Genomic DNA, 27,156 nt, shown 5'->3' on the forward strand with positions numbered 1-27,156 from the left:
GCGCGTGCGCGTATATCACATTTAAAAAATCTGTTCGGTTGGGAGACGGCAGGTTTCCGCCCGAAAGAAGCGACCAAAGCGCCTGAGGACCGGCAACATGGTGCGGTCGGGGAATAAGGCAGCTGTTGTGCTGTGTATGGACGTGGGCTTTACCATGAGTAACTCCATTCCTGGTGTAGAATCCCCATTTGAACAAGCAAAGAAGGTGATAACCATGTTTGTCCAGCGACAGGTGTTTGCTGAGAACAAGGATGAGATTGCTTTAGTCCTGTTTGGTACGGATGGCACTGACAATCCCCTTTCTGGTGGGGATCAGTATCAGAACATCACAGTGCACAGACATCTGATGCTACCAGATTTTGATTTGCTGGAGGACATTGAAAGCAAAATCCAACCAGGTTCTCAACAGGCTGACTTCCTGGATGCACTAATCGTGAGCATGGATGTGATTCAACATGAAACTATAGGAAAGAAGTTTGAGAAGAGGCATATTGAAATATTCACTGACCTCAGCAGCCGATTCAGCAAAAGTCAGCTGGATATTATAATTCAAAGCTTGAAGAAATGTGACATCTCCCTGCAATTCTTCTTGCCTTTCTCACTTGGCATAGAAGATAGAAGTGGGGACAGAGGAGATGGCACCTTTTGCTTGGGTGGCCATGGGCCCTCCTTTCCACTAAAAGGAATTACCGAACAGCAAAAAGAAGGTCTTGAGATAGTGAAAATGTTGATGATATCTTTAGAAGGTGAAGATGGGTTGGATGAAATTTATTCATTCAGTGAGAGTCTGAGAAAACTGTGTGTCTTCAAGAAAATTGAGAGGCATTCCATTCACTGGCCCTGCCGACTGACCATTGGCTCCAATTTGTCTATAAGGATTGCAGCCTATAAATCGATTCTACAGGAGAGAGTTAAAAAGACTTGGACAGTTGTGGATGCAAAAACCCTGAAAAAAGAAGATATTCAAAAAGAAACAGTTTATTGCTTAAACGATGATGATGAAACTGAAGTTTTAAAAGAGGATATTATTCAAGGGTTCCGCTATGGAAGTGATATAGTTCCTTTCTCTAAAGTGGATGAGGAACAAATGAAGTATAAATCGGAGGGGAAGTGCTTCTCTGTTTTGGGATTTTGTAAATCTTCTCAGGTTCAGAGAAGATTCTTCATGGGAAATCAAATTCTAAAGGTCTTTGCAGCAAGAGATGATGAGGCAGCAGCAGTTGCACTTTCCTCCCTGATTCATGCTTTGGATGATTTAGACATGGTGGCCATAGTTCGATATGCTTATGACAAAAGAGCTAATCCTCAAGTTGGTGTGGCTTTTCCTCATATCAAGCATGTTTAGCTTGTTTAACACTATGAGTGTTTAGTGTATGTGCAGCTGCCTTTCATGGAAGACTTGCGGCAATACATGTTTTCATCCTTGAAAAACAGTAAGAAATATGCTCCCACTGAGGCACAGTTGAATGCTGTTGATGCTTTGATTGACTCCATGAGCTTGGCAAAGAAAGATGAGAAGACAGACACCCTTGAAGACTTGTTTCCAACCACCAAAATCCCAAATCCTTGATTTCAGAGATTATTTCAGTGTCTGCTGCACAGAGCTTTACATCCCCGGGAGCCTCTACCCCCAATTCAGCAGCATATTTGGAACATGCTGAATCCTCCCGCTGAGGTGACATCGAAAAGTCAGATTCCTCTCTCTAAAATAAAGACCCTTTTTCCTCTGATTGAAGCCAAGAAAAAGGATCAAGTAACTGCTCAGGACATTTTCCAAGACAACCATGAAGATGGACCTACCACTAAAAAATTAAAGACTGAGCAAGGGGGAGCCCACTTCAGCGTCTCCAGTCTGGCTGAAGGCAGTGTCACCTCTGTTGGAAGTGTGAATCCTGCTGAAAACTTCCGTGTTCTAGTGAAACAGAAGAAGGCCAGCTTTGAGGAAGCGAGTAACCAGCTCATAAATCACATCGAACAGTTTTTGGATACTAATGAAACACCATATTTTATGAAGAGCATGGACTGCATCCGAGCCTTCCGGGAAGAAGCCATTAAGTTTTCAGAAGAGCAATGCTTTAACAACTTCCTGAAAGCCTTTCGAGAGAAATTGGAAATTAAACAGTTAAATCATTTCTGGGAAATTGTTGTTCAGGATGGAATTACTCTGATCACCAAAGAGGAAGCCTCTGGAAGTTCTGTCACAGCTAACGAAGCCAAAAAGTTCCTGGCCCCCAAAGACAAACCAAGTGGAGACACAGCAGCTATGTTTGAAGAAGGTGGTGATGTGGACGATTTATTGGACATGATATAGGTTGTGGATGTATGGGGAATCTAAGAGAGCTGCCATCGCTGTGATGCTGGGAGTTCTAACAAAACAAGTTGGATGCAGCCATTCAAGGGGAGCTAGAAGCTCAAGAAATTCCCAGCAGGTGATTCCGAAGGTGGATCACCTAATTCTCTGTGGAATGAATACACACATATATATTACAAGGGATAATTTAGACCCCATACAAGTTTATAAAGAGTCATTGTTATTTTCTGGTTGGTGTATTATTTCTTCTATGGTCTTACTGATCTTTGTATATTACATACATGCTTTGAAGTTTCTGGAAAGTAGTTACCTTCTTGACCTAGTATATTGGTGACAATTGCAGCCCTTGTGATGTGATTAGTGTCTCATGTGGAACCATGGCACCGTTATTGATGAGTTTCTTAACCCTTTCCAGAGTCCTCCTTTGCCTGATCCTCCAACAGCTGTCACAACTGATGTTGAGCAAGCAATAGCATTTGCTTCCTCCCAATAAGCAGCTGGGTTAGGAAAACCATGGGTAACGACGGACTCACTTCTCTTTTTAGTTGAGGCCTCTTAGTTACCACATTACTCTGGCTCTATATATAGGTGGTTTTCTTTAAGTGGGATGGGAAGGGGAGCACAATTTCCCTTCATACTCCTTTTAAGCAGTGAGTTATGATGGTGGTCTCATGAAGAAAAGACCTTCTTTTGGCCCAGTCTCTGCCATATCGGTAAACCTTTAAAAACTCAAAAACTGAGAAATTTACTACAATAGTTAGAATTATATCACTTTACGATTCTCTACTTGCAAGCCTCAAAGAGAGAAAGTTTCATTATATTAAAACACTTAGGTAACTTTTTAATCTTTCCCATTTCTACCTAAGTCAGCTTTCATCTTTCTGGATGATGTCTCCTTTACTAAATAAGAAAATAACAAAGCCCTTATTCTCTTTTTTTCTTGTCCTCATTCTTGCCTTGAGTTCCAGTTCCTCTTTGCTTGGCGTACAGACTGCTTGGTGCCCAATCACCTCTGTCTTCAGCACCCTCTTAAGTGGTCGCTAATACACTATTTTGTACATGTAACATTAAAGGCATAAATGACTCAAAAAAAAAAAAATCTGTTCATCTATTGGTGGACGCTTTGGTTGTTTCCATATCTTGAGAACTGTGAATAATGTGGCAGTGAACATAGGGAGTACAGATATCTCTTCAACATACTGATTTCAATTCCTTTGGATATATACCCAGAAGTGTAATTGCTGGATCATATGGTAATTCTATTTTTAGTTTTTTGAGGAACTTCCATACTGTTTTACAAAGTGACTGTACTGATTTATAATACCACCAGCAGTGGACAAGGGTTCCGTCTTCTCCACATCTTTACCCATACTTGATATCTTTCATCTTTTTAAATAATAACTAATCTGAAAGGAGTGAGGTGACATCTCATTGTGGTTTTAATTAGCATTTCTCTGATTGGAGATGTTGAGCATTGTTTCATTTATCTATTGGCATGAATATGCCAATATGAAACATTTATCATTGTTTCATTTGTCATCTGTATATCTTTTGAAAAATGTCTATTCAGATCTTTTGCCCATTTTTAAGTAGAGTTATTTGTTTCCTTGTTATTGAGTAGTTTGAGTTCCCTGTGTATTTGGGATATTAGCCCCTTATCCAGTGTTTGATTTGCAAATATTTTCTCCTAGTCTCTGGTTTGTCTGTTTACTCTGTTCAGTGTTTCCTTTGCTATGCAGGAGATTTTTAGTTTGATGCAGTCCCATTCGTCTGTTTTTGCTTTTGTTGTCTATGGTTTGGTTCCTGAGCATCCCAAAGCTTTTTCTCAAGTCTTTGCTTTTGTTAGTCTTTTTACTTCGTGGTTTTTCTTTGTAGAATATTCTTCTGTTTCACTTTAATCTTTACAGGGTTAACTACTTATACTTGAGGTCTCAGCTTAAAACGTTATATTACTATCTTTGAAGAGGTTTTATTTGACCTCCTAATCCAAATTATGTTCCTTGTATCACTCATTGATAGCATATAGGGTTTATCATGATTGTTACCTGTGTTTACTTAATATGTATGAGGGGTCTTACATTATCTGTACAAGGGGTCTTCAGAAAGTTCATGGAAAATGCATATTATGAAAAAACTTTGCATAGATTTCAAAAAAATTTGGCACCAAAATAAACTCATACTAACTTGTTAGAGCATGTCTGAATAGGATGTCGTTTGAGGCATTAACAGGGATAAGATACCAGTTTGAAAAGAGCTTCTATCAGAACAACATGAATTCTGCTAAAAATTAAAGCAAGAACAAACATCATATTTACGGTGAAGCTTGGGTGGAAGAGTGGTGAAATCATTAATGCTTTATGAAAAGTTTCATAAGACCTCAAAATTAACACCACATATCTACAACCATCTGATTTTCGACAAACCTGATACAAACAAACAATGGGGAAAGGGTTCTCTATATGATAAATGTTGCTGGGAAGACTAGTTAGCCGGAGACTAAATGTCCAAGATCAAAGGCATCAGTAGGGTTGGTTCCTTCTGAGGCCTATCAGGGAGAATCTGTTGCAGTCCTCTCTCCTAGCTGCTGGTGGTGTGCTGGCACTCTTTGGCGTTCCTTGGCTTGTAGATGTAGCTCCTTGATCTCTGCCTTCATGGTTAAATGGTGTGCTTGCTGTATGTATGTCTCTTCACACAGTGTTTTTTAATAAGGACATGGTCATACTGGATTAGGGGTCTACCCTACTGCACAATGACCTCATCTTAATAATTCCATCTACAATGACCCTATTTCCAAATAAGATAACATTTTGAGGTAGTGGGGTAAGGACTTCAGCATATCTTTTTGGGGGTACACAATTCAACCCAAAACAAATAGGCCCACTATTTCCAAATTTTCTTCCTTTTGGCACAAGTAGACTGATTGTACCCATCTCTTTACTAGAAACAAGTGTTTTGATTATTATTTAAATGTTTTGCACATCTATTCAACATCTGATGTGAGGTTGTAGAAAACCATTGAATTTTGTAAAATTGCCAATCTTGTGCAATTTTGTGTTTGTAGTACAGTTCTCTGAAAAGTTATTCTCTTATCTTTGACAAATATCCTGGACAGTATCTGTCCAGGTGAAGATATGTATGCGAAGTGTTAGATTAATTTTAGAGATGAAAAAGAAACGTTTATATGTATTTAAAAATAAAGGAAAATGCCTAGGAAGAAAGGAGCCGAGGTCTGAATCTAAGATTCGAAGAGAGAAAAGTAGCCAAGGTGGAATGGGAGAAGAGCTGAGGTCTAAGAGGTAAGACGTGTTCTCTGGGAACATGTCTTTGTGTAGGACAAGCAGAGGACTTAAAGCTCTGAGGGATCAAGGGAGTAGAAAGAAAATGTCAGGCTAGTGAACTAATCTGTAACTGTGCTTTATTTTTTATCTGTATTTTTTTCAACTATCTTCAGAGATAGTGATTCTATTTTAGAGATAAGAAAAACTAAGTCTCAGTTTTTTCCAAGATCATCCAGCCAAGCACGTAGGGACCCTTTTGAAAGCATAGCTTTGGAGTTAATGATACTTCAGCTTGAGTTCTGATTCCCTTTTGTCACTTTGGAGAAGTTATGAATTTGTATATACCTCAGTTTCTTCACCTGTAAAATGGGAATTAACTACCTACCTCATTGTGTTGTTGTGAGGACCAAATGAGACAGTGTATGTAAAAGGATTAGTGTGGTTCCTCATAACAATTTTTTGGTCAAGAAGATAGCCATGGTCTTTAGCATACCAAAAAATTGAAAGCAGTGTAATTATTAGTAGGGAAGGGGAAAATAAATTGTCTGGTTATATATCAGAATATTATACAGCAGTTAAAATGAATGAGTTAAGTCTACATGTATCAACATGGATAAATCTCAAAAAAAGTTATAAAAGAATACATAAATGATACCACTTATTTAAATTTTGTCACACACACCGTTTAGGGGTTCAAACAGAAGTGATGTTTTCTTATCACATGGGCAGTCAGGACAATAATAACTTCTGGGAAGTGAGAAAAGGGATAGAGATATAAGTAGGCTGGTGTTTTACATGTATTTGCAATATTTAATTTTTTAAAAAGTGTACAGAAAATACAAATGAATTTTTTACATTGTACTGCTATTGGACTTTCGCTAGCATCATAATCACGTGAAAATGAGACCCATGCACATCTGTCTGGAAAGCCCATGCTGAACTTGAGAGCATCTGTTTTCCAGCACATCTTGCATTAGAAAGACAGAAGACGGCCATCAGATGACCAAGGCTTCCAGGGATGGCAGGGAGAAGACTGGGTGCTTGCACTGTCAGTTTCTAGGATCTGCCCAGGTCATTTCTTTACCTAAATCTGGTACTTGCCTGTGTTTTCTTTTGCCTATAGCTACCGTCAAGAATGTAGGGAGACTTTGCAAGGACTACTGGTGAGTAGGTAGAGTCTTTTATATGGGCCTCCTCTCAAAATAATATAACCATGAACAATTGAGGAATGTTTTTTATGGTCCCTTTTATTTAATGCTCTAAACTTGACTAAGTTCTGGGAACTGAGGAAGCTCAACCTCACGTTCTGATTGACTAAGTACATGCTAATGTGTTCGTTAACACAAAAAACAGTGCATTGGTTAGGGAAGCTAGCTGTTAACACAAAGACCCCAGAAAGTCTAATTACTCTAAAGGTGTGAAAGTTAATTTCTTCTTCTTTTTTCTTTGCGTAAACAATCCATGGCCTTTCCAGACTGGGGGTGGGGTGAGACTCTCATCACATAGGCAGTTAGGAACCCCAGAGGCTCTTCAGTCTTAAACATGTGGCTTCCAACATCATCTTGGCAACTGACATCCAGCCAGTAGAAGGAGAAAGAACAGGGAGGTTGTAGGTTTATGGCTTTTATGTAAGGCAGGCCTTGCATTGGCAGATAGCTCTTCTGCCTAAATCTGATTATAAGCAGAAGAATGCATTCCGATGGTCACACCTTACTGCACGGGGGCTACCAAATGTCTGCTTGTTTTTCAAGGAGTAGGAAGAAATGTTTAGTGAATACCTAGCAGTCTATTGCCGGAGATGGTTTTTGTTGTTTCAATTCCATTGTACATTCTTCTTAGCATTTAAAAATTATTTGAACTTTTGAACGGTAATACCTTCACATACTTTAAAAGTTTAAAAATGTGAAAAGTTACACAGTAAAATGTTTGCTTATCATTCCTGCCCCACGTCTGCCCAGATCCCACTAAGTAATCATGGTTATTACTTTGTCATGTATACTTCCAGAAACACTTTGTTTAAAAAAGCAAATATGAATTATATATATATATATATGAAATCTCTTCCTCCCTTATTACATAGATGAAGCCGTAATATACCCAGAACTTTGTACTTGGCTGTTTTCCCTTAGTAGTATAAGATAGTTATTTTGAATTTTGTATTACTCAGTCTCAATGACAAGGTGGTGTTCCCAGCCTCAGGGAATTTCTAATCTAGTCTGGTCAAGGTATAGTCTACTAGTAAGGAGAAGGAGATATGAGTAGTGGAAGCTTTTGTACTAAAATCAAGTACTTACCTGTTACTCACTCTGTAACTCAATACCAAAATTAGAGCAAATGAGTAATACCTTTATAAGTTAAATTAGATTTTTAGAAAACTGCTTCAGGAAATTAGGCATGTTAAGATAATTCTTGGCGTTTAAATCACGTAAATTAAAATTAAGGGAATAGCAAATGGTTTACGTTAGGAAATAGATCTTTGGCTACATTTTTGCATGACTTTCTGATGCACTAAGTACATTTTAGTGGTCAATGTTCTCTACATTAAATGGCTTTTGTTTTGGTAAACTCATATGTTTGGAGTATTAATGGTTGTATTTCTAATTTGTTACCCTGGCCCAAATGATGAAGTAATAGAATGTTAACATATTTCCTTCCACTTAACATTTAATTTGGATTAATGAAACTAAATGTCAGTTTTAACTCTGGAACTTCTTAAAATGAACTACACTGGGAAGCCCTCTGTATTCTTTGTGGTTTCTCGTGCTCCATGAGCCACCAACAGAGTGTTCACCTGCAGTGACTCTGGTTTACTCAGCCCCCGGGGATGCATTACTGCTTGGAAATGGGAAGGGAGAGTAGCATATGGTGTGTAATTGAGAGCTGTGTTTGGTTGGGACTGACCTGGTGCCCCTTTTGTCTGCTGGGTTGAATGAAAGTTTAAAGGAGGAACTGCTGCTTCTAAGAACGAAATGAACCCAAGTGCCTCTTACCCAAATGTTTGTCCCAACTGTCAGTGCATAGGGATTAACTAATATTCAGGAACTTTTAGCTGGCCTGTGCTTTGTTCTTCAACATTAGGACCTTCAGTGAGCTCTAGACCTGCACAAATGACCTGCAGCAAATAAGGCAGCTTTCATTTGGGCTGAGGAAGAGGAATATTGGAAAGAATGAGGAGAAGGAGATAAATATCTTTTCTTTCTTGGCCCTTCCTGCTTTATCTTTCTCCATATTTATGCCTTTATTAATGAGGATTTTCCAAATATCTCTCTTCAAAAATGCCATAAGAAGATTTCATTTTTTGTGGTTTTAATATCATAAAATATCTCCCTATGTGAAATAGCTAGATATGCTGGATCAAGCATAACAAACATCCCTTTAGGACATTGCTGAATCTGTATTTAAAACATAAGGGAAAACTCGGAACAGATGGGAAAAGGACTGGAAATGGAAGTGAATTGACTACTGCAGCTGCCCTCTGCGCTCGTGCAGATCTTGGTAATCAAAAGGATTGGGGTTCAGTTGCCTTGTAGGAGACAGGAGACAGGGCCTTGGGTCCATTTAAGTTAGGGATACTATAGTAATGTGAGGCACTCAAAGGACTATGGTCTCAGTAGAGCGGTGACAAACGTGTCTCAACCTGTTCTTACCTGAGGGAAATGTTTCTAAGAATTCTTAACCACAGGTCCTCCCTCATAGATTTTCAGTTTCAATTTATACTCTGTGTGGTCTGGCAATTTCCAAGCTGTGAAACTTATTTAAAACAGTCTGATTGTATTCACATAAATCACCAAGTTAAAAAAAAATACAAAGTAGAATAAAAAATATGAGCATAGAAAATAAATACTATCAAAGGGGCTCAGATTGATTTAAAAAGGAACCACATAGAATTCTTTAAAACTGAATGGACTAAAGAACTCATTCATGTAACCAAAAACCATCTCTGCTACAAAAACTATTGAAATTAAAAAAAGAATGACTTAAGTAAGAATGGATCTTATACTCCAAAAAGAAAGAAAGAAAACAACAAAAAAGCAGTATATGGGTTAAACAAGAATAGGGGAAATGACTGAAATGCAAGATAATACCTGAAGAAATTACCTAGAATGTAGCATAGAGTGGCAGTGTCAGGCCTTCAGTGTTGCTTCTCTGGATTTTTGAAACAGCTTTCTAACTGGTATTCCTGCTACTGTTCTTATGTGCATCCACACTATTAGCCTTGGATCCCAGCTCCTGTGGTCACATTTTCAAACCTTCACCCTCCATTTTCCATTCATCTTTTATAGACAATAGCTAATCTTTTACTCAATAGCTACCCCCAGGAAATCCTCCCTGATCCTAAGACTGCATTTGTTCGTTAGATGCTCCTGGCCTGTGTTCCCATTGTATCTAGATCCTAACCCAGTTATAATCTTACTACATTGTTATCATTAATGCTTTTTTAAAAGTTTTACTATTCATCAGTAGAGTGTAAATTCTTTGTAGACTAGCAAGGCTCTCTTGTTAACAATTATAGCCCTAAGGTCTACCAGTTTGTACGATTAGTACTTTGTAAGCACTTAGTAATTGTTAACTGAATGTAAGAATGAACAGTATATGTGAAAGGTGAAGCTAGATAGGTCTAATGATGCTTAGATCCTAGGAAAGGGCTTATGGTTCATGTTTCTGACAGGAGATTATTTAGGTAGTTTGTTTTACCATTTCATATGACCAGTGCGTTAATGTCTGAATTTAATTTACTCATTCTGTGTTGTCTTTAAAGCCATACTTTTCAGTAAAACGAAACCAAACAAAAATACACCCCCAACAGTTTGTATTTCAGCTCCCCACCCCCACCAGATAACCTGTTTTTAAACATTTTTTGTTTGTGAGTACACAGTAGGTATATATATTAAGGGTATATGAGATATTGTGATGCCGGCATACAATGTATAATAATCACATCAGGGTAAATGGGGTATCCATCACCTCAAGCATTTGCCATTTCTTTGTGTTACAGATATTCCCATTATACTCTTTTAGTTATTTTTAAATGTACAATAAATAGTTGACTGTGGTCACCCTGTTGCACTATCAAATACTAGATCTTATTCAACATATCTAACTATACAAAATTATCTTAAGTTTGAATTATAGAGACGTTTTCACAGGAGCAAGCAGTAGGTACTGACACCATCACTGGCAATAGCTATAGGTCACACTCTGTGTTTCTGAGTGACAGCCACACACAGTAGATACTCACATCACCACCTAGTTTATCTTCAAATATGAAGGACTCCAGTGACACTCACTTTTAGTCCTTGCATCTTTGGTAGTAAAGATGAATCTTTGTCATCCCCAGGACCTCGTCTTTTTGTTTGTTTGGTATATGGGATGAAAGGACTCAGGTGCCTTCTTTCAGTTATTTAAGTTGTATAGTAAGATCAACTGTACAATACTATCAGGCATCTTGGAATAATATCTTTATCATCATCCAGTTGATGCTTCTTCCAGTTTTGTTTCCTGTTGCTGTCACTCAATCTCTGTCATTAATTGCACTAAAATAATAATTCTCTATTGTGTCCTGACATACTGTTTTGTTACAATTATTTGGAAGGTCTTGTTACTACTGCACATTAAACAGCAATTCTAAGGTATGTGAATTGTTTAATTTTAAAAAGTGTAGTCATTCTTGCTTATTTCCATTCTGATCTTCATATAGGAGTTAAAGATGGAGTTATAGCTAACCGCAGTGTTGAGAAATTCGTGATGAACAGTGCCACATACCCTTTCACTCTCTCCCTGCCCATTTAGACCTCCATAATTATTAATCGTTATAGTGTGCTTTCTCAATGCAACCTACTGTCCAGTCTCAGCACAGTGAGTACTTCAGATCATTACTGCTCGTCAGGTTTAGCCCTCAAGATGCCAGGACTAGCTTTCCTTATATAATTCCCACTTGTTCACTTTGCACAAAATACCTGTTTACGTATCTATGCCCTAAGGTTTGTCCATACGTAGTTATTTCTGAGCTCATATTTTGGGTGCTATTTATCCCTCTTCCGTGCTGTTCTTTGTGGTGTCTACTAAACAAAACTTGTAACGATGTGGTAACAGTAAACATTTATGAGTGGTTCTCTTGATGTAGCAGGTACTGCGTTAAGTACCTGACATGTATTATTTCATTGAATTCTTATACTAACACCAAGAGTTAGGGCCCATTGCTCTTCTCATTTTATAGGTGGAGAAACTAGGGCAAGGCTAAATAATTGGTAAATGGCAGAGCCTGGGTTTGAATCAAGGCCACCTGACTTCTGAGCCCAAATTGTTAACCTCTGAGGTAGCCCTTAAAGAAGGTTGGGTCAAAACCAAACTGATTGATAGTGAACATACTGCTTTTGCCTATGTTGGCACTGGCTAGAATAAAAACCTTTTCCTTTATGTTTTCCCAGATTCCGAACCAACTTGGCCTAACCTTTCAAGTCTCTAAGAAATTTATAGTTTTATATCTATTAAAAAAGTCTTCTGGTAGACTTCATAAATATGACTTAGGTTTTTACTAAACTCTGTTGCTCGTATCTTTCTATATCTCAGAAAACCTTTAATTTTTGAGACAGTAGCTATTTGTGTAGGCTGTCTTATACGTTCACAGATGGCATTATTTTATCAGTCCTCAAACCATCTGTAGCATCAACTTAGTCTATTCCAATTGGTGTCATCTTTCATTTATGCAGGAGTGAGTTATTAAAGTAAAATGTTATATTTGTATAACATTTTGGGTAAATGTTAGAGTAAAACATTGGTTTATTTTATCACAACAATCCTTTGCAAAGAAAATTTATTTTTTCCAGCTCATCTTGATTTACTTTATATGTAGTCTTCGGAATGAAATTGAATCAAATAACTGTTTATTGAGCACAAATTGTTATCTTGAAATGTAGGGATGAGAAATGACCCCTGTGTTCACTGAATTTATAGTCTTGTAGGAAAGACAGTGAAGTAGTAAATTCCCATTGAAGAAGAAATACAATTATGATTACCATTAGGAGAAGAGAAAAGATAGTAGTATGGGAAATGATAGTAAAGGGATTAAGTCTGGTCTGGTGAATCTAGAAAGGCCTTTCAGGGGAAGAGTGGGTAGGAGTTCGCCAGACGAAGTGTAGCTGATGGGTGATAGGGAAGAGGAAAATAACATTGTAGGCAAAACAAGCAGCAAATGAGAAACCCTTCATGGCAGAGAGCTTGGAGTAACTAAGTCATTGAAAGATATGCAGTCTGACTGGAACTTAAGAGTAGGAGGAAGAGAGTGACATGTGATCTCAGGGGAGACCTGAGAGCTAAACAGGTATCAGTTGTTTTTTAGGACAATTAAAGATTTTGGATTTGAACCTAAGATTAATGGCAAGTCACGGATGAGTTTAAAGCGGAGGTGTGGCATGAACAGATTTGGGCTTTAGGAAAACCACTTGGGCTGCAGTGTGGAGAGTGAGTTGGAAAAAGGGACAGAAGTGGGGGGGAAAGTTAGGAGGCTGTTTCAATATGATTTTCACTTAGACTATAGTAGTGGCAGTAGAGGTGGAGGGTGGTGGATAGATTACAGAGGCCACCCTGCTGAGATTGGAAGAGCCAGCCCGTGTGTGTACAAAGCTCTGTCTTGCTCTCCTGCATTGTACTATTGTACTAACAAATGGTCTTTCTGCATGTAAGAGTATGAGCCAGAGAAAAATGGAACAAAAATGAGGCCTGAAGTTAGTATAGAAGCTCTGTATTATGAAAAGGCATGATCTCACAGGTAAGCTAAGGGTAATAAAGACAAAAACACTCAACTCAATTTAAAGTCCTCAGTTTGATTGTAATCTAGCCAGGATCCTGATCTGAGATTTGCTCTTCATATTAGTGTGTATGATGTCAACAGAATTTTGAGAGACAGACATGTTTGTTCAGTGGCCGATGCCTCCTTTCCCCCAAAACATCTTTCATCTACTTGCTTATTTATTCATTCATTCATTTACAAACACTTCAGATCCTTACTGAGGGCTTACTACTCACCAGACATGTTTACTTATCTTAGTTTTTAATACTACATATGGCCATTATTCCTAGTGTGAGCCTTTGATGTTTATAGGTACTTCATGGACCACTTCTCATTGAGGATACATTTAGTCCGTCAGGTTTCAGTTTTAAGTTGACTCATCACTTAAGGTGTAGCCATTGGTAAAATCCTGCAATCCTGATCTCCTGTGGCCCATATCCTCTGCACTTTCTGTTGCTACTCCCCAGTCTTTGGTCAGGGTCAGTATGTTTAATTCCATTTCATTCAAACAGTTGGTCAGTTCAGCCATCACCACCACCACTAAGTCGTCTTGTTGGTCATTGTTGAACTATTATATTAGCCAAGGTAATACAAGCTATCAGCAAACAAGTTCTCCATGTAAGTGGCTTAAATACATTAGAAGTTTATTTCTTGCTAATATAAGTTCAATTAGTAACAGATACGGGAATGGTGGATTTTCTGCTCCACTGTGGACTCAGGCTAATGGAGTCACCATGGGGTTCACAAGCTTTCCTAGCTGGCAAAGGGAGTTAGGTGAATGTGAAAGCTTATTCAGGAAGTTTTTATGGGCCAGGGCTAGAGGTGGCTTACATCATTCCCACCCATGCTTCAGAACCCAGGTACCTGGCCATACTTAACTACAGGGGAGACTGGGAAATGTAGTCTGTGTGTTTGCTTGGTGAGCCTGTCTTTGTCAAACCCAGCTAGTGAATGTCCTTGTACAATACCTGCTGTTTGATTCAGATATAATAAGAGGCATGGAAGGACCAGATATATTATTGTAGGACTTTTTCCTTAGTTCAGCTAAAGACAGCGGGGTTGGGGGAGGGTGGTCCTCATCACAGAGCCATGTAAAATTAGGCTCACAGACAATTTGAAGGAGGAGAAAAATGGATTTGATTCGGCAAAGAGGATTAAAAAGGAAAACAGGGACTCTCCACCAAGTCAGAACAAGAATCTTGCTAGTATGCTTCCTACCTCACAGACTGTAATCCCAGGTTCCACCCAGGAGGAGGAGGGGCCAGGCTCCTCCCTGCTGCCAAAAGCATGAACTTCTGTGTCTCCACCTGAGTGTACCCTCCTCCCAGTGCATATGCCCATTGGAGTTTTTTCAGGGTGCCCTTCCCACCTGACTATCTCAATATGAAGGAGGAGTTTCCTTTGTGCCTAATAAGTGGCTGTGTCACAGTCCTGGACATTAGAGTGGGAAATGTCTACATTCTGAATTCCTAACATATCTGATCATTGCTATTACTCTTTTCTCACAGGGAAATAAATGCCCGGCTTGATGCTGTATCTGAAGTTCTCCATTCAGAATCTAGTGTGTTTGGTCAGATAGAAAATCATCTACGTAAATTGCCCGACATAGAGAGAGGACTCTGTAGCATTTATCACAAAAAAGTAAGTGTGACAGAAATCTAATAAAGCTGACAGTGTCTTCAGCTTGAGAACACCGTATATTAAAAGAAAACTTCTGAGAGCTCTATTATTATTTTATTTTGTAAAATCTTACAAATATAGCATGCGAGAGTAGCTGAATCCTCAGAAATTTTAATAGCACAAATTAGAGTTATTCCAATTTAACCATTGTAAAAAATAGTTTTCTCATGTACATTAACTACAGCCACATAGAGGCCCTTCTCTTATAATACAGGATATTCTCCTGTTTCATCCTGAAAGTATAGACTGTTATCAAAATAGGAAATTTATGTAGACTAGTTATTTTAGAAAAAAGATACCTTATTTCTTTTGATCTTAGAACAACTTATTCTTTCTTAAACTAAGGGAAAATCTGCTAGTATAACATCTGTAGTGGTTATTAGTATGAAGACAAGCTTGGATATTGCAGGTGAGTAAAGGATTATTTTGATTTTTATCACTTAAGCTTTATAGTTTGAGTCATAGCAAAAATGAGTCATTTTCCACTTTTAGGGAAATAATTTAGGTTATCTTCAAAATATGCCTAAAATTTAAAAAAATTATTAATATTTTTAAATGATAACACGATAAACTCTTTAGGGGGTTTTACTTTTTGCAGAAGTCATTCACATACTTTATACTTTTTGTTCCTTGTCAAAACTTTATGACATTGAGAAGTTACTATTTTTATTACTTTCTTACTAATAAGAAATTGTATCTAATGCTATGTGTGTGTGTGTGTATATATATAAAATGCTGCAACCACTTGAATTACTTTGGCTCATATGATGATGCTGAGAGGTTTAATAACTTGCTAGTAACAGAATCTGTATTTAGACCCAGGATTCTTGACTGTGTTTTCATTGGCTGTGTCTTTTAGACACTATCATGTTTGATGTAGTTATCTTGACTGCCATTTTTTTTTTTCTGTTTGCCACTTTTCATAAGCAAATTTTATTTTTCCTCCAAACGTAACTCCTTGCCAATGTAATAATTTTACTGTAAAACAGTTTTTATATGCCTAAATTTTTATTTTTTTATATTTTATTTTTGAGACAGAGTTTTATTCTCGTCACCCAGGCTGGAGTGCAGTGGGGTGATCTCGGCTCACTGCAACCTCCACCTCCCAGGTTTAAGCGATTCTTCTGTGTCAGCCTCCTGAGTAGCTGGGATTACAGGCACCCGCCACTGTGCCCTGCTGGTTTTTGTATTTTTAGCAGAGACGGGGTTTCACCACATTGGCCAGGCTAGTCTCGAACTCCTGACCTCAGGTGATCCACCCACCTTGGCCTCCCAAAGTGCTGGGATTACAGGCATGAGCCACCGCACCCAGCCTATATGCCTAAATTTTAGTTGTGACCAAGTTTTCATTAGAGTTTCTATATTTTTCAGCCCCTTTTACCCCCACAGAATTTTACTGGAATGATAAGTACTGCTTCTAAGAATACTTGAGATGCCCAAGAGGACTTATGTAACTGTTTGACGTACTTCAGCTAAATTTGAAAACAAATTTTGTTTGTTTTGATCAGAATTGGAAATACTGATCCTGGGGTGAAAAAATGTATGAGTTGGTTATGGGGTCAAGGGAGCCTATTGTATCATTATTGGGTACACTATGTTGTTGTTTTGCTGGCAATAGCAGAAGCTGTGCTGATAGTTGCAAGTTTTATGGTAGATCTTTTTGAAGTTGCATAGTGGTTGCCAAACCATTTGTTGTTTTGTATCCTTGGCTCAGAGCCTGAAAATTGGTGCATATTAACCTTCTTTAAACAATGGCTCTCCGGGCACCTTGCCTTACTTGAAGGGATTCACTGACAGATGTCAGAGATTTTTGTTTTTCATAAGAGAAAACAGAAGCAAAGCTGAAAATCTTTCAATGACTACTCAAATGCACTAAGTCAAAGTGTCCGTGGCATCAAGATGGCAGCATCAGTTCATGGGGCTGTAATTTCTTTTCCACCTTCCTGCCTTTTTGTAAACTTTACTTTGATGTTTGTATTGCACAGGGTTTGTGTATTTATAAAAGTGTCAAAACTCTAGTAAAGTCAGAATCTAATTCATTTAAAAAATGGCCAGTATGCAGTGCAAGAATGGCTTATTTTGGAATTTAAAAATGTATTTTACTAAAGGAACTTAAAACTTGCTTGGAAGCCATTCCTTGTTGCTGTTTTAGTGTTTGCACAAGAATGTGCCTAATGATTAGTTTGAAGGGTGAAGAGTAGAAATGATCTGGTAACAAACCAACTTCAGGAAAGCTGAATGTTTTAAACTAATGTTTTATAGATTAGTTGGCTGGCCCTACGAACACACCATCAAACATACATCTATTCTTTATTATTAGATTACTCTACATAAGCTTCTATGTACACCACATAGTGAGTGATGTCCTGGATACAGATTGTGCCAATTATGTGAAATTCATAAAACGAGAAGGAACACTGGATATTGTGGGAAGTGGTCAACACAGGCTGTACGGTTTTGTGGAAAGTGTCCTGGAATACATACCAATAGGTGTTTTTATGTCGATAATGGTAGAGGATCTCAAGTGAGCTGATTCTGGCATAAAAGAAACATTTCTTCTTCTTCTTCTTTTTTTTTTTGAAACAAGATCTCACTGTAAGTAACCCAGGCTGGAATGCGGTGGTGTGACCACAGCTCACTACAGCTTCAGCCTCCAGCCTTCTGAGTAGCTGGGACAACAGGCATGTGCCGCCATGCCCAGCTAATTTTTTTTTTGTGTGTGTGTTTTTTGTAGAGACAAGATCTTGCCATGTTACCCAGGCTGGTCTCCAATTCCTAGATTCAAGGATCCTCCCACCTCAGCCTCCCAGTGTGCTGGGATTACAGGCGTGAGCCACTGCTCCTAGCCTAAAATAAACATTTCTTTTGATGACAAAACATTAAATTCAAATCTTGTAAATAGTGCTAGTGACAGGAACCCATACTAACTTTGCTGAAGAACTGTTTTGTAAGAAAGTGTTAAGTAACTGCCGAGGTTGGTGAATACATTTAAAGGATAATCACACTTAGCAAATGTTGAGGAGAGTGTTTTCAGAATTTTCTAGGTGAGAATCGTTTTTTAGCCAGGCAGGAATAAGCCCAAAGCCCTATTTTCAGTGTTGCACTTAAGCTGGGGTCCTTTTCATCCTGTGTCCAGTGAGGCCCTGCCTCTGTACTTGTGGGTCTGTGCTCAAGCTCTCCAGTGAGACAGCTGCTGCCAGAAGTAGGGCTGAATTCCTGGAGGATGACTCCAGGAGCAGCCACTTACCCATCCTCAGCTTTCTTGCAGCTTCTTTTGAGTTCTTTTGCTTAAGAAACTTGAGAACAACCTGCTGCCTCTGGCTTTCAAGGTGATTGTAAAACACTACTGGTTTTCACCTTGCTTCTGTTGCTGACTTAACTTTACATTGTGTCTCAGCTTGGAAAATTAATCCTTTTCTTGGGATTACAATAATTACAAGAGGTTAATATTCAAAATTATATTGAAAATGTTTATGTTTAGTTCTTTACTTTTGTTAAAAGGTATCATTAATTGACTAGTGGCCAAAAAGCTTCTAGGTTTCACATTTATGTAAACAGTCCAGCTTCCTGTATGGGGTGGGGAGGAGGTCTTTCTGGAGAAAAGTTGCCTCATGATACACTTAGAAGTCAACATTTGCTCAGTTGGACCTTACTTCTTATTTTTTTTTGCATAATTTACTTCACCCTTTGTGGTTAATAATGACGTTTTTGAAGATGTTCTTAGCCTTAATCTATTTCATATATACTACTTATTATGTGCCTTATTACTTTAGCCTTAAATTGTTTTCTCAAGACAGTTCTTTTTAGCCAACATTCTGTCAGTTTTATTTTCCTGAGCTGTCTTCTAGAGCCTTCTGACTTGATTTGGTATGGACTGGTTGTCCTCATATCTGTTGTATAGTACTGTCTTAAATTCCCTTTACTTCCCTTGAGTTGAATCTTTTATTTTCTATATTCCATGTCTTCCTCTTGGTTTATTTCTTCATTTTGGTGGAGTACATCCTCTAGAATCTTCCTGAGAAAGAATGTTGGAAGTAAATCTTTTGAAACATTCATGTCTGAAAGTGTTTTTTTTAAAAAAATTGTCATTGTTACTACCTTCACATTTGATTGGTAGCTTGAATGGGTATAAAATTCTAGGTTTTAGATGACTTTACTATCTTTACTACCGCTTCTGTTGAATTTTTCATTTCTACTATTATACTTTAATTTCCAAGAATTTTTGTTTTCTTGTTTTCCAAACGTTTTTTCTTTTTAAAAGTAGCATCTTGTTTCATGGTTGTAGTATCTTCTATTTCATGGAAGATATTATTAATATTTTTAGAAGTTCCCTTGCAGGGCAGAATCCAAATTGGTATGCAAGTCTTTTTGGATTCTTGATGTAAATTGTGTCTCAGTTTTCCTTAAGGACAGTTTAAAATTCAGGTACCTTGAGTCTTTTAAGTCAATTACTATTTATCCGTTTACTTTATAGCTTCTAACATATTGTTGCTGTTGTCTTCTTTTCTAGTGTGGTTTTTTCCTTTTTTTTTTTTTTGGAGACGGAGTCTTGCTCTGTTGCCCAGACAGGAGTGCAGTGGTGCGATCTTGGCTCACTGCAACCTCCGCCTCCTGGGTTCAAGCGATTCTTCTGCCTCAGCCACCTGAGTCACTGGGATCACAGGTGAGCACCACCACACCCGGCTAATTTTTGTATTTTTAGTAGAGATGGGGTTTCACCATGTTGGTCGGTCTGGTCTCGAGCTCCTGACCTTGTAATCCACCCACTTCAGCCTCCCAAAGTGCTGGGATTACAGGCGTGAGCCACTGTGCCTGGCTGGTTTTATGCCTTTTTAAACAATCTCTTAACTGTCGTTTGAAGATGGAAATTAGATGCACATGTGTTTAACCCACTCTGTTTACCAGAAGCTATGATGTAAAAATTATTCATGTTCATGTTAAAAAAAACTACAGTAGTATGCAAGGGTATACAATAAAGGGTAAAAAGTCTCCCTCTGCCACCCCTCCATACCTACTACCCAGAGGGTAACCAGAGTAAGTCACATGTGTTACCTTCTAAAATTTTTATTGATATTTAGATTTTTCTATTTATATAGAATAATGTATATCATTTAAAGAATCACAAAGAAAGTGTTACCATGTAAATACATAAAAATATTTACATATATGGGCTATGTGGTATATGATATAAACATATATATTCAATGTATGTTGAAATTATGGAGTTCTATACTGATACAAACATCTTAAATTTTTTTAGCTGTTTCATAGTATTACATTGCATGAATTTTTCCTAATAAGATCCCAATTGATGGATATTTATTTCTTATTTATCTTTTTAAATTATAAGCAGTGCTACTATGAATATTCAAACACGTTTTTCACTATTTGTTAGTCTATTTTAGATAAATTATTTAAAGTGATGCTTATTCAAAGGGTTATATGTACTTTTTTGTTATGAAGACATGCCAAGTTGTTTTTCAAACAGGTTAGTCCTCTGCTAATAGTATATAAAAGTGTCTTTTTCTTTTTTTTAAATCCTGTTACATGGTTATTGTGAAACTTTTAAATATTTGACATTCTGATAAGTGAAAAATGCTATCCTGTATTTCTAATTTGCTTGTCTTTAGTTGTATATGAAGATAATCACGTACATACTGACTGTTCTCTTTCTATGATCTGCATATTCAGTTTGTTGAGCCATTGTTCTTTGTATTATTCATCTTTTTCATGTCAATTTGTAAGAGCCTATTATGTTTGGGAGAATTTTGCCTTGTGTCTGTTATGTCTTACAGATATTATCCTTCACATTTTTTAGCTTGTTTAACCTATTTTTGCTATTTGGTTTATGTTATTTTAAAATGAAAAAATATTAAACAAGTATTGGCTTTGTTTTCCTTGGCTAAAATTATTTCCTTTATGCCTTTAAAATATTACATAGTATTTAACCTCATTTAGAAAATATCAGTGATATTTTATTTCAACTAACTAGTTAATAGAAAATTTAAACTTTCCTCAATTCTGATTCTAACTTTTAAAAGATCACTAGTTAAACTTCATTTTCATGTATCTTATGCTATTTTGTAAAAAAATTTCTATTTTCAGTGTTCTACCCAAGAGTTCTTCTTGATTGTCAAAACCTTATATCACCTAAAGTCAGAATTTCAAGCAATAATACCTGCTGTTAATTCCCACGTTCAGTCAGACTTGCTCCGCACCGTTATTTTAGAAATTCCTGAACTCCTCAGTCCAGTGGAGCATTACTTAAAGATACTCAATGAACAAGCTGCCAAGTAAGTACCAGACCCCAAATTCTTCTTTTTCAGCAGTCAGTATACTTCAGTGCATTTGCTATTTGATTTGTGGATTCTTAATCTTTACTAGAATGATAATAGAAGTTGAATGAATACATATATAATTAGAAATGTGATTGGACCCTAAAAGTGTTACAGTTGGAATACTTGCTATCTAAAATTTGGGCAGTTTACCATCTAGGACAGATATAATACTCCCCCAGGTATCAGATGATGGAAAGGTAAAACACAGGCAAGGCCAAGCAGTAGTAGATTATTAACCCCAAAATGAATGTCAGATATCTTGTATTCATTTCCTATATTTCCAGAGATGTCCTTATATTTAGAATCTGTAAAAGCAAAGTTATCCTTTAAAAGGTAGTTCTTTTAGAATGTATTGCACAAAACGTTCTATATAAATGGAATAGGATTTGACATTTACATTTGTCTTTGTTTTCTGCATAGGCAAACAATAAATAATGTATCTCTTGGTTTAACCATAGGAATCATGAACTTAAAAAGTGAAAATGATATTAGGGTAATTTTGACCATCCTCAGAGAAGTTAAAAAACAAATCCATAAGTGCTTAGTGACAATTGGAACCTCATTTCCCTGACTTCCTGTGCTTTCCTCTTTCATCACACTATGAAAAATAAGCGATAACTGCTCTAATCAATAAACTTCGAATATGTATTTGCATTTTTTGATTTTTTAGAGTTGGGGATAAAACTGAATTATTTAAAGACCTTTCTGACTTCCCTTTAATAAAAAAGAGGAAGGATGAAATTCAAGGTGTTAGTGACAAGATCCGAATGCATTTGCAAGAAATACGAAAAATACTAAAAAATCCTTCTGCACAATATGTGACAGTATCAGGACAGGAGGTAATGTCAAACCTACTTTGATTTTCTATTAGTTTTCCTCTAGTAGAAAAGCTATTTTAAAATGTAAATAAAAATCTGAGGATAGGATATGTATTATCTCTTCAAATTTTCTGTTTTGTTCCTTGGAAATATGTTGTAATAACTTGTTTTGATAAGAATTATTTTAATGATGGTGTGTTATTAGTGTCTTGTGAAAGTAATGCAACTTAATGTTATTTGTGTATTAGCGTTATCTGTTGAAATTATATTATAGAAAATCTCGATTATTATGAATAGCAACTTATAGAATTCATTTGTTCTAAATCCAGGAAAGAGAAGTTAGTCTTTGATCCCTGCCTTACAGATGATGAAATAATACAAAGTTGGCCACCTGTGTTGATTGGCTCATGTAGTGCTTAAATGGCGGGGCTTCCTCCTAAAGTTAAGAATATAGCTGCTAAAAAAACAAATCTAGAGTGAAAAACTACACTTAGTGAGTCTTCCATAAAATTATGGTACTGTTTAGAATATGTTTCTTGGGGTGTGTACTTCTGTTTAAAGTTTGATAGTAGTGTCTGAATGAGAACCAGAAAAAGAAGAAGTATGCCTTTTAAATATGGTTGTACTTTTCAATCCTATTCTGAGTCTTGAGGCATGCTACTCCTATATCTTATTTTAATAAAATATGAAGATTCAAGCAGAGGGAGTTTGAGAAATTCTGTTTTATTAAAATACCAAATTAGGAAACTTATGGATAACTTCTATAGAGTGAGCATTTTATTCAGGATTTTTAAAAAATAGATATTTTTCTGGTGGGGAAGAACTTAATTTCAAATCAAAATTTTTAACATTTACATTGCTTTGTGTGTTTTGGCAAAAGATTGTTGATTGTATAGTTATTTGAAATAAGAAGCTCTACATTAATAGAGAATATTCATTAAAATGTTTGTCTTGTGTTATTTCATAGATTTACCCATTAAGTCAACCTGTCTTCTGAACTACAGTTATTAAGATATTATACTCAGCAGACATTCACAATGCCACATGGAGCTCTATATAATAGAAAAATGATTTGACAATATTTATACTTAAGTTTATTGTCTGAACAGACAAATACCAAATATTTAATTGTAATTCTTGTTTTTACTATGCAATCATGACCTTGCAAAGTGAAAATTGGCCTAAAGGCCACCATTCTGGCTATTGGTTTAAAATCAGATGATGAACATTGCTTTATGTAGTAGAAAAGTGGCTGCCTGGTGTTACAGTGAAGAAAGCTAAGTGTAAGTGCAGTTCTGCCATTTACATGCTATATGACCATGGAAGAGTTACCTCTGTTATAAGACTATTATGGAAACCAATTAAGTTAAAATACATGAAAGTGCTTTTTAATCATAAAGTGCTATGCTTATACTACTCATATAATAACAATAATAGTAATAGAGTTACCATTTATCAAGTACTTGTTAAAGTCTAGAACAGTGGTAAGTGCCTACATATATTATTTAATTCTTGTAACAACACCAAAAAGGGTCAGTCATTCTAGTTTTGTTGGAAAGAAAACAGGTTTGGAGTAGTTAGATAAGTTACCCAAGGTCAGAAGCACAAATCCAGCCCAATTCTGCCAGACTCTTGTCTTTCTATTATGTTAATATCAGTATTTCATTCCATTTATTAATTCCAAATATTAACACAAAGGATTCTCAACACTGTGGATTTTATCTGACAAAATCTGGACATTTTAGAGCTCATAGTATTCAAAATAAAATTTAAGTCTTGGAAAGACGGTCCTGGATTCATTTGGTAGTTTTTGAGTAAAAGTGAAAGAAAATTATCAGGAATTCATAAGAGATAGTAGACTGGTTATTCATTATGAGTGTGGCATTGAGGTTTAAGAAAAAGTACAGCATGGAGATCAACTAATTGTATTAGAAAAGAAGATCAGTTATGTTTTGTCTTTACTAGGTTAAGTTGATGAATTTGAGGAACAAAGTTTCTTCGTTATTAATAGTAGGATGGATTATTATTGGTTTTTAATAATCTTCTCTAGGATTTTAGTAGAACGTTAACACAAAATTACTTTCATAAAACCTTTTGAAAATTAATGATTTCATTCATTGGAACACCAAAGGAATTCTAAATATTCAAACTTGTTTTCATCAAATTCTGTTTTAAAAAAGACTATAGTGGCTCACACCTATAATCCGAACACTTTGGGAGGCCAAGGCAGGAGGATTGCTTGAGCTCTGGAGTTCGAGACCTGCTTGGGCAACATAGTGAGACACCATCTCTAAATATAAAAATAAAATTAGCCAGGCATAGTATAGTGGAATGTGTGTATAGTCCCTGCTACTCGGGAGACTAAGGTAGAGAATTGCTTGAGCCTGACAGGCTGAAGTTGCTGTGACCCGTGATCATGCCACTATACTCCACCCTGGGCAACAGAGTGAAACCCTGTCCAAAAAAAAAAAAAAAAAAAGACTATCGGTATTCTCCAATTATTTAAAGGTACTTAAAAGACTAGGAAAAGACTCCATCAAATATGATTATCTCTGAGAAGTGAGGGAGGCAGGGTGGAAAACCCTTATTTTACATTTATTGGTGCTTCTTTATACCTTTCTGTTCTGACATTTTATTTCTATACATACAGCTTTTGTAATAACCTTAAAAGACCCGTTATAGCAGCCCAATGTGATCCATGTGATGGTATGTGGATCTTGTTATTTTTACCAAAATTAGATGAATGTGCCGGTCTGTTAATCCAGTGTTATTTTGACAACATTCGTTTTTCACCTCTGTTCCCAGCTTTTATATACTCACTAGAATACTAAAACCTTATTGTATGATGCCTTGTTGTATCTGACTATGTAAGTATTGGTTTAGAAGAAATTAATGAAAGCAGAAACTTTATATTTTTATATAATAATGTACATTATTATGTATTATGTAATGTATGTATGTATGTATCTATGAAAATATGTATGTAATGAAAGCAGAAGTTTACATAGTTTACTGCTTCTGTTACAGTCTCTATCATATTTTATGAATATAGACCAATTATCTCTTAACCTTGAATCAAATATGGAATGGAAATGGGGAAATACTTACATTGGGGGCAGTACTGATAAGTATTATTATTACTAAGGGAAAAAGAAAAATATTGGAAAAAAATCTTTAGAAAGAGTTTTATTAATTGACAGCATGCAGCATATCCAAATATCTGTTTACTATGTTTAAAATGTGGAAAATAATCTGTTAAATCTGAGTACTTTTTACTTAGATTTAAAATATAGTAAAAAATGCTTAAATTATTAAGAGAATGAAAAGTGGGGAGTGGAGGAATGGGTTAAGTGTGGTGCTGGAGAAAACAGCAGTTTCTGGAGTGAGTAAGAATTTCGGCAAACCTAGTGATGTTGCCAGCCTGGTGATACCACAGGCTATATAGATTAACAGTATCTGACATTTAACTAAGACAGAATTGGGTCCCAGGAGAGGAATATGAGAGATTACTATAATGAATCAAGGCAGACTACTCACATCAACACCTAAGAAACAAAGTCAGAAACTGTAAAGCAGGAAAAGTTGCTATGAGAGCTTTCTAAGATTACTGGAATGTATGCTATTTTTCTATGTTAGTTTTCTTTTCTTTAGTAATAAAATTCTTAAACCAAAGGCCTACCTGTTCATTCTTAGAATGTTAAAAAAAAAAAAGAATAGCTAGAGAAAAAATTTTGTATCTCATCATCGCTATAGAAGAGAAGAAAAGCTAGCAGATGACCAATCTGAGGAGGAACCCAGGCTGAAATTCTGAGGACTGCTGAGTGAGGAAAAGGGACACTCAGGATCAGTCCAAGGACCAGCCCCTGTCTGAGGACGTTAACTTGTGCCTTCCTGACTCCTGCTGTTTTCCCACCTGCATTGGCACTGTATTGGCTCTGTATTTGGTGGCCCGCTGTAGCGATTGTGGTCCTAGAGTAGAACTTTTTTTTTTGAGACGGAGTCTCGCTCTGTGGCCCAGGCTGGAGTGCAGTGGCCGGATCTCAGCTGCAAGCTCTGCCTCCTGGGTTTACACCATTCTCCTGCCTCAGCCTCCTGAGTAGCTGGGACTACAGGCGCCCGCCACCTCGCCCGGCTAGTTTTTTTTGTATTTTTTAGTAGAGACGGGGTTTCACCGTGTTAGCCAGGATGGTCTCGATCTCCTGACCTCGTGATCCGCCTGTCTTGGCCTCCCAAAGTGCTGGGATTACAGTCTTGAGCCACCGCGCCCGGCTGAGTAGAACTTTTGATACTTACAGATTGAATAGTTGTGGTCCAAAATGTTCGCAAGGTGCTCCTTGTTCAAAATGTCCGTCGTCCCTTAGGCAGTAACTCCTGTGGAGCTCTGTTAGTCATTATGCATCTGGATGTGTCCTTCCCAAATATTAGTGATCCGATCAGTCTGTTCCTGAATTTTGCTGTTTGCCTTTAGCAGAGCGCTTTCCAGAATTATTTTATAAAAAGGCCAACATCCCTTTTGGTAGAACACTTTAAAATAGCAGAATTATTTAGCACAGTTTAAAAGTGGTTTTATGTTTCCCATTAATGATTTTTTTTGTGGTTTTTCAGAAGTTACTTTTTGTAGCCAAAGGAGGCTTTTTAGACTCTTGACTCTTAACTATTTAAGTGGGTGTAGCAGATTTGAAACTGTATTAATTCTCTGTACATGAGGGCATCACTAGTTCAAAACATTTTTCTAAGGGAAATTAGCCACTAATTCTTAATATAATTAATGTAAAAACTACAGTATTTCTATTAATGGGAAAAATAAACTCAAGAACCATGTTGATACTCTTATTAATATGAACATTATGAATACCTGAAGTTATGTGCATATAATAAAACTGATAAATGTGAAAAAGTTCTCATAGCTCCCTCAAAATTACAACCACACAGCTTCTGGGGT

The 27,156-nt window shown here is 36.8% G+C and overlaps 1 protein-coding gene and 1 pseudogene across 2 annotated transcripts in view; both read left to right on the plus strand.

The window, feature by feature from the left end:
- MSH3 (mutS homolog 3) overlaps positions 1-27,156 on the plus strand; it is a 228,733-nt gene that overhangs the window by 95,526 nt on the left and 106,051 nt on the right. The window contains exons 13-15 of the mRNA XM_011934338.1: positions 14,887-15,019; positions 21,164-21,351; positions 22,067-22,235. Coding sequence (XP_011789728.1) covers positions 14,887-15,019; positions 21,164-21,351; positions 22,067-22,235 — 490 coding nt within the window. The remainder of the gene's footprint in view (positions 1-14,886; positions 15,020-21,163; positions 21,352-22,066; positions 22,236-27,156) is intronic.
- Positions 44-3,410, plus strand: LOC105506260 (annotated as a pseudogene). Its single transcript, XR_001000899.1, has one exon. The product of XR_001000899.1 is annotated as an X-ray repair cross-complementing protein 5 pseudogene (transcript).

This window comes from Colobus angolensis, unplaced genomic scaffold, assembly GCF_000951035.1.
Source record: "Colobus angolensis palliatus isolate OR3802 unplaced genomic scaffold, Cang.pa_1.0 Scaffold134, whole genome shotgun sequence".
NCBI classification, from domain to species: domain Eukaryota; kingdom Metazoa; phylum Chordata; class Mammalia; order Primates; family Cercopithecidae; genus Colobus; species Colobus angolensis.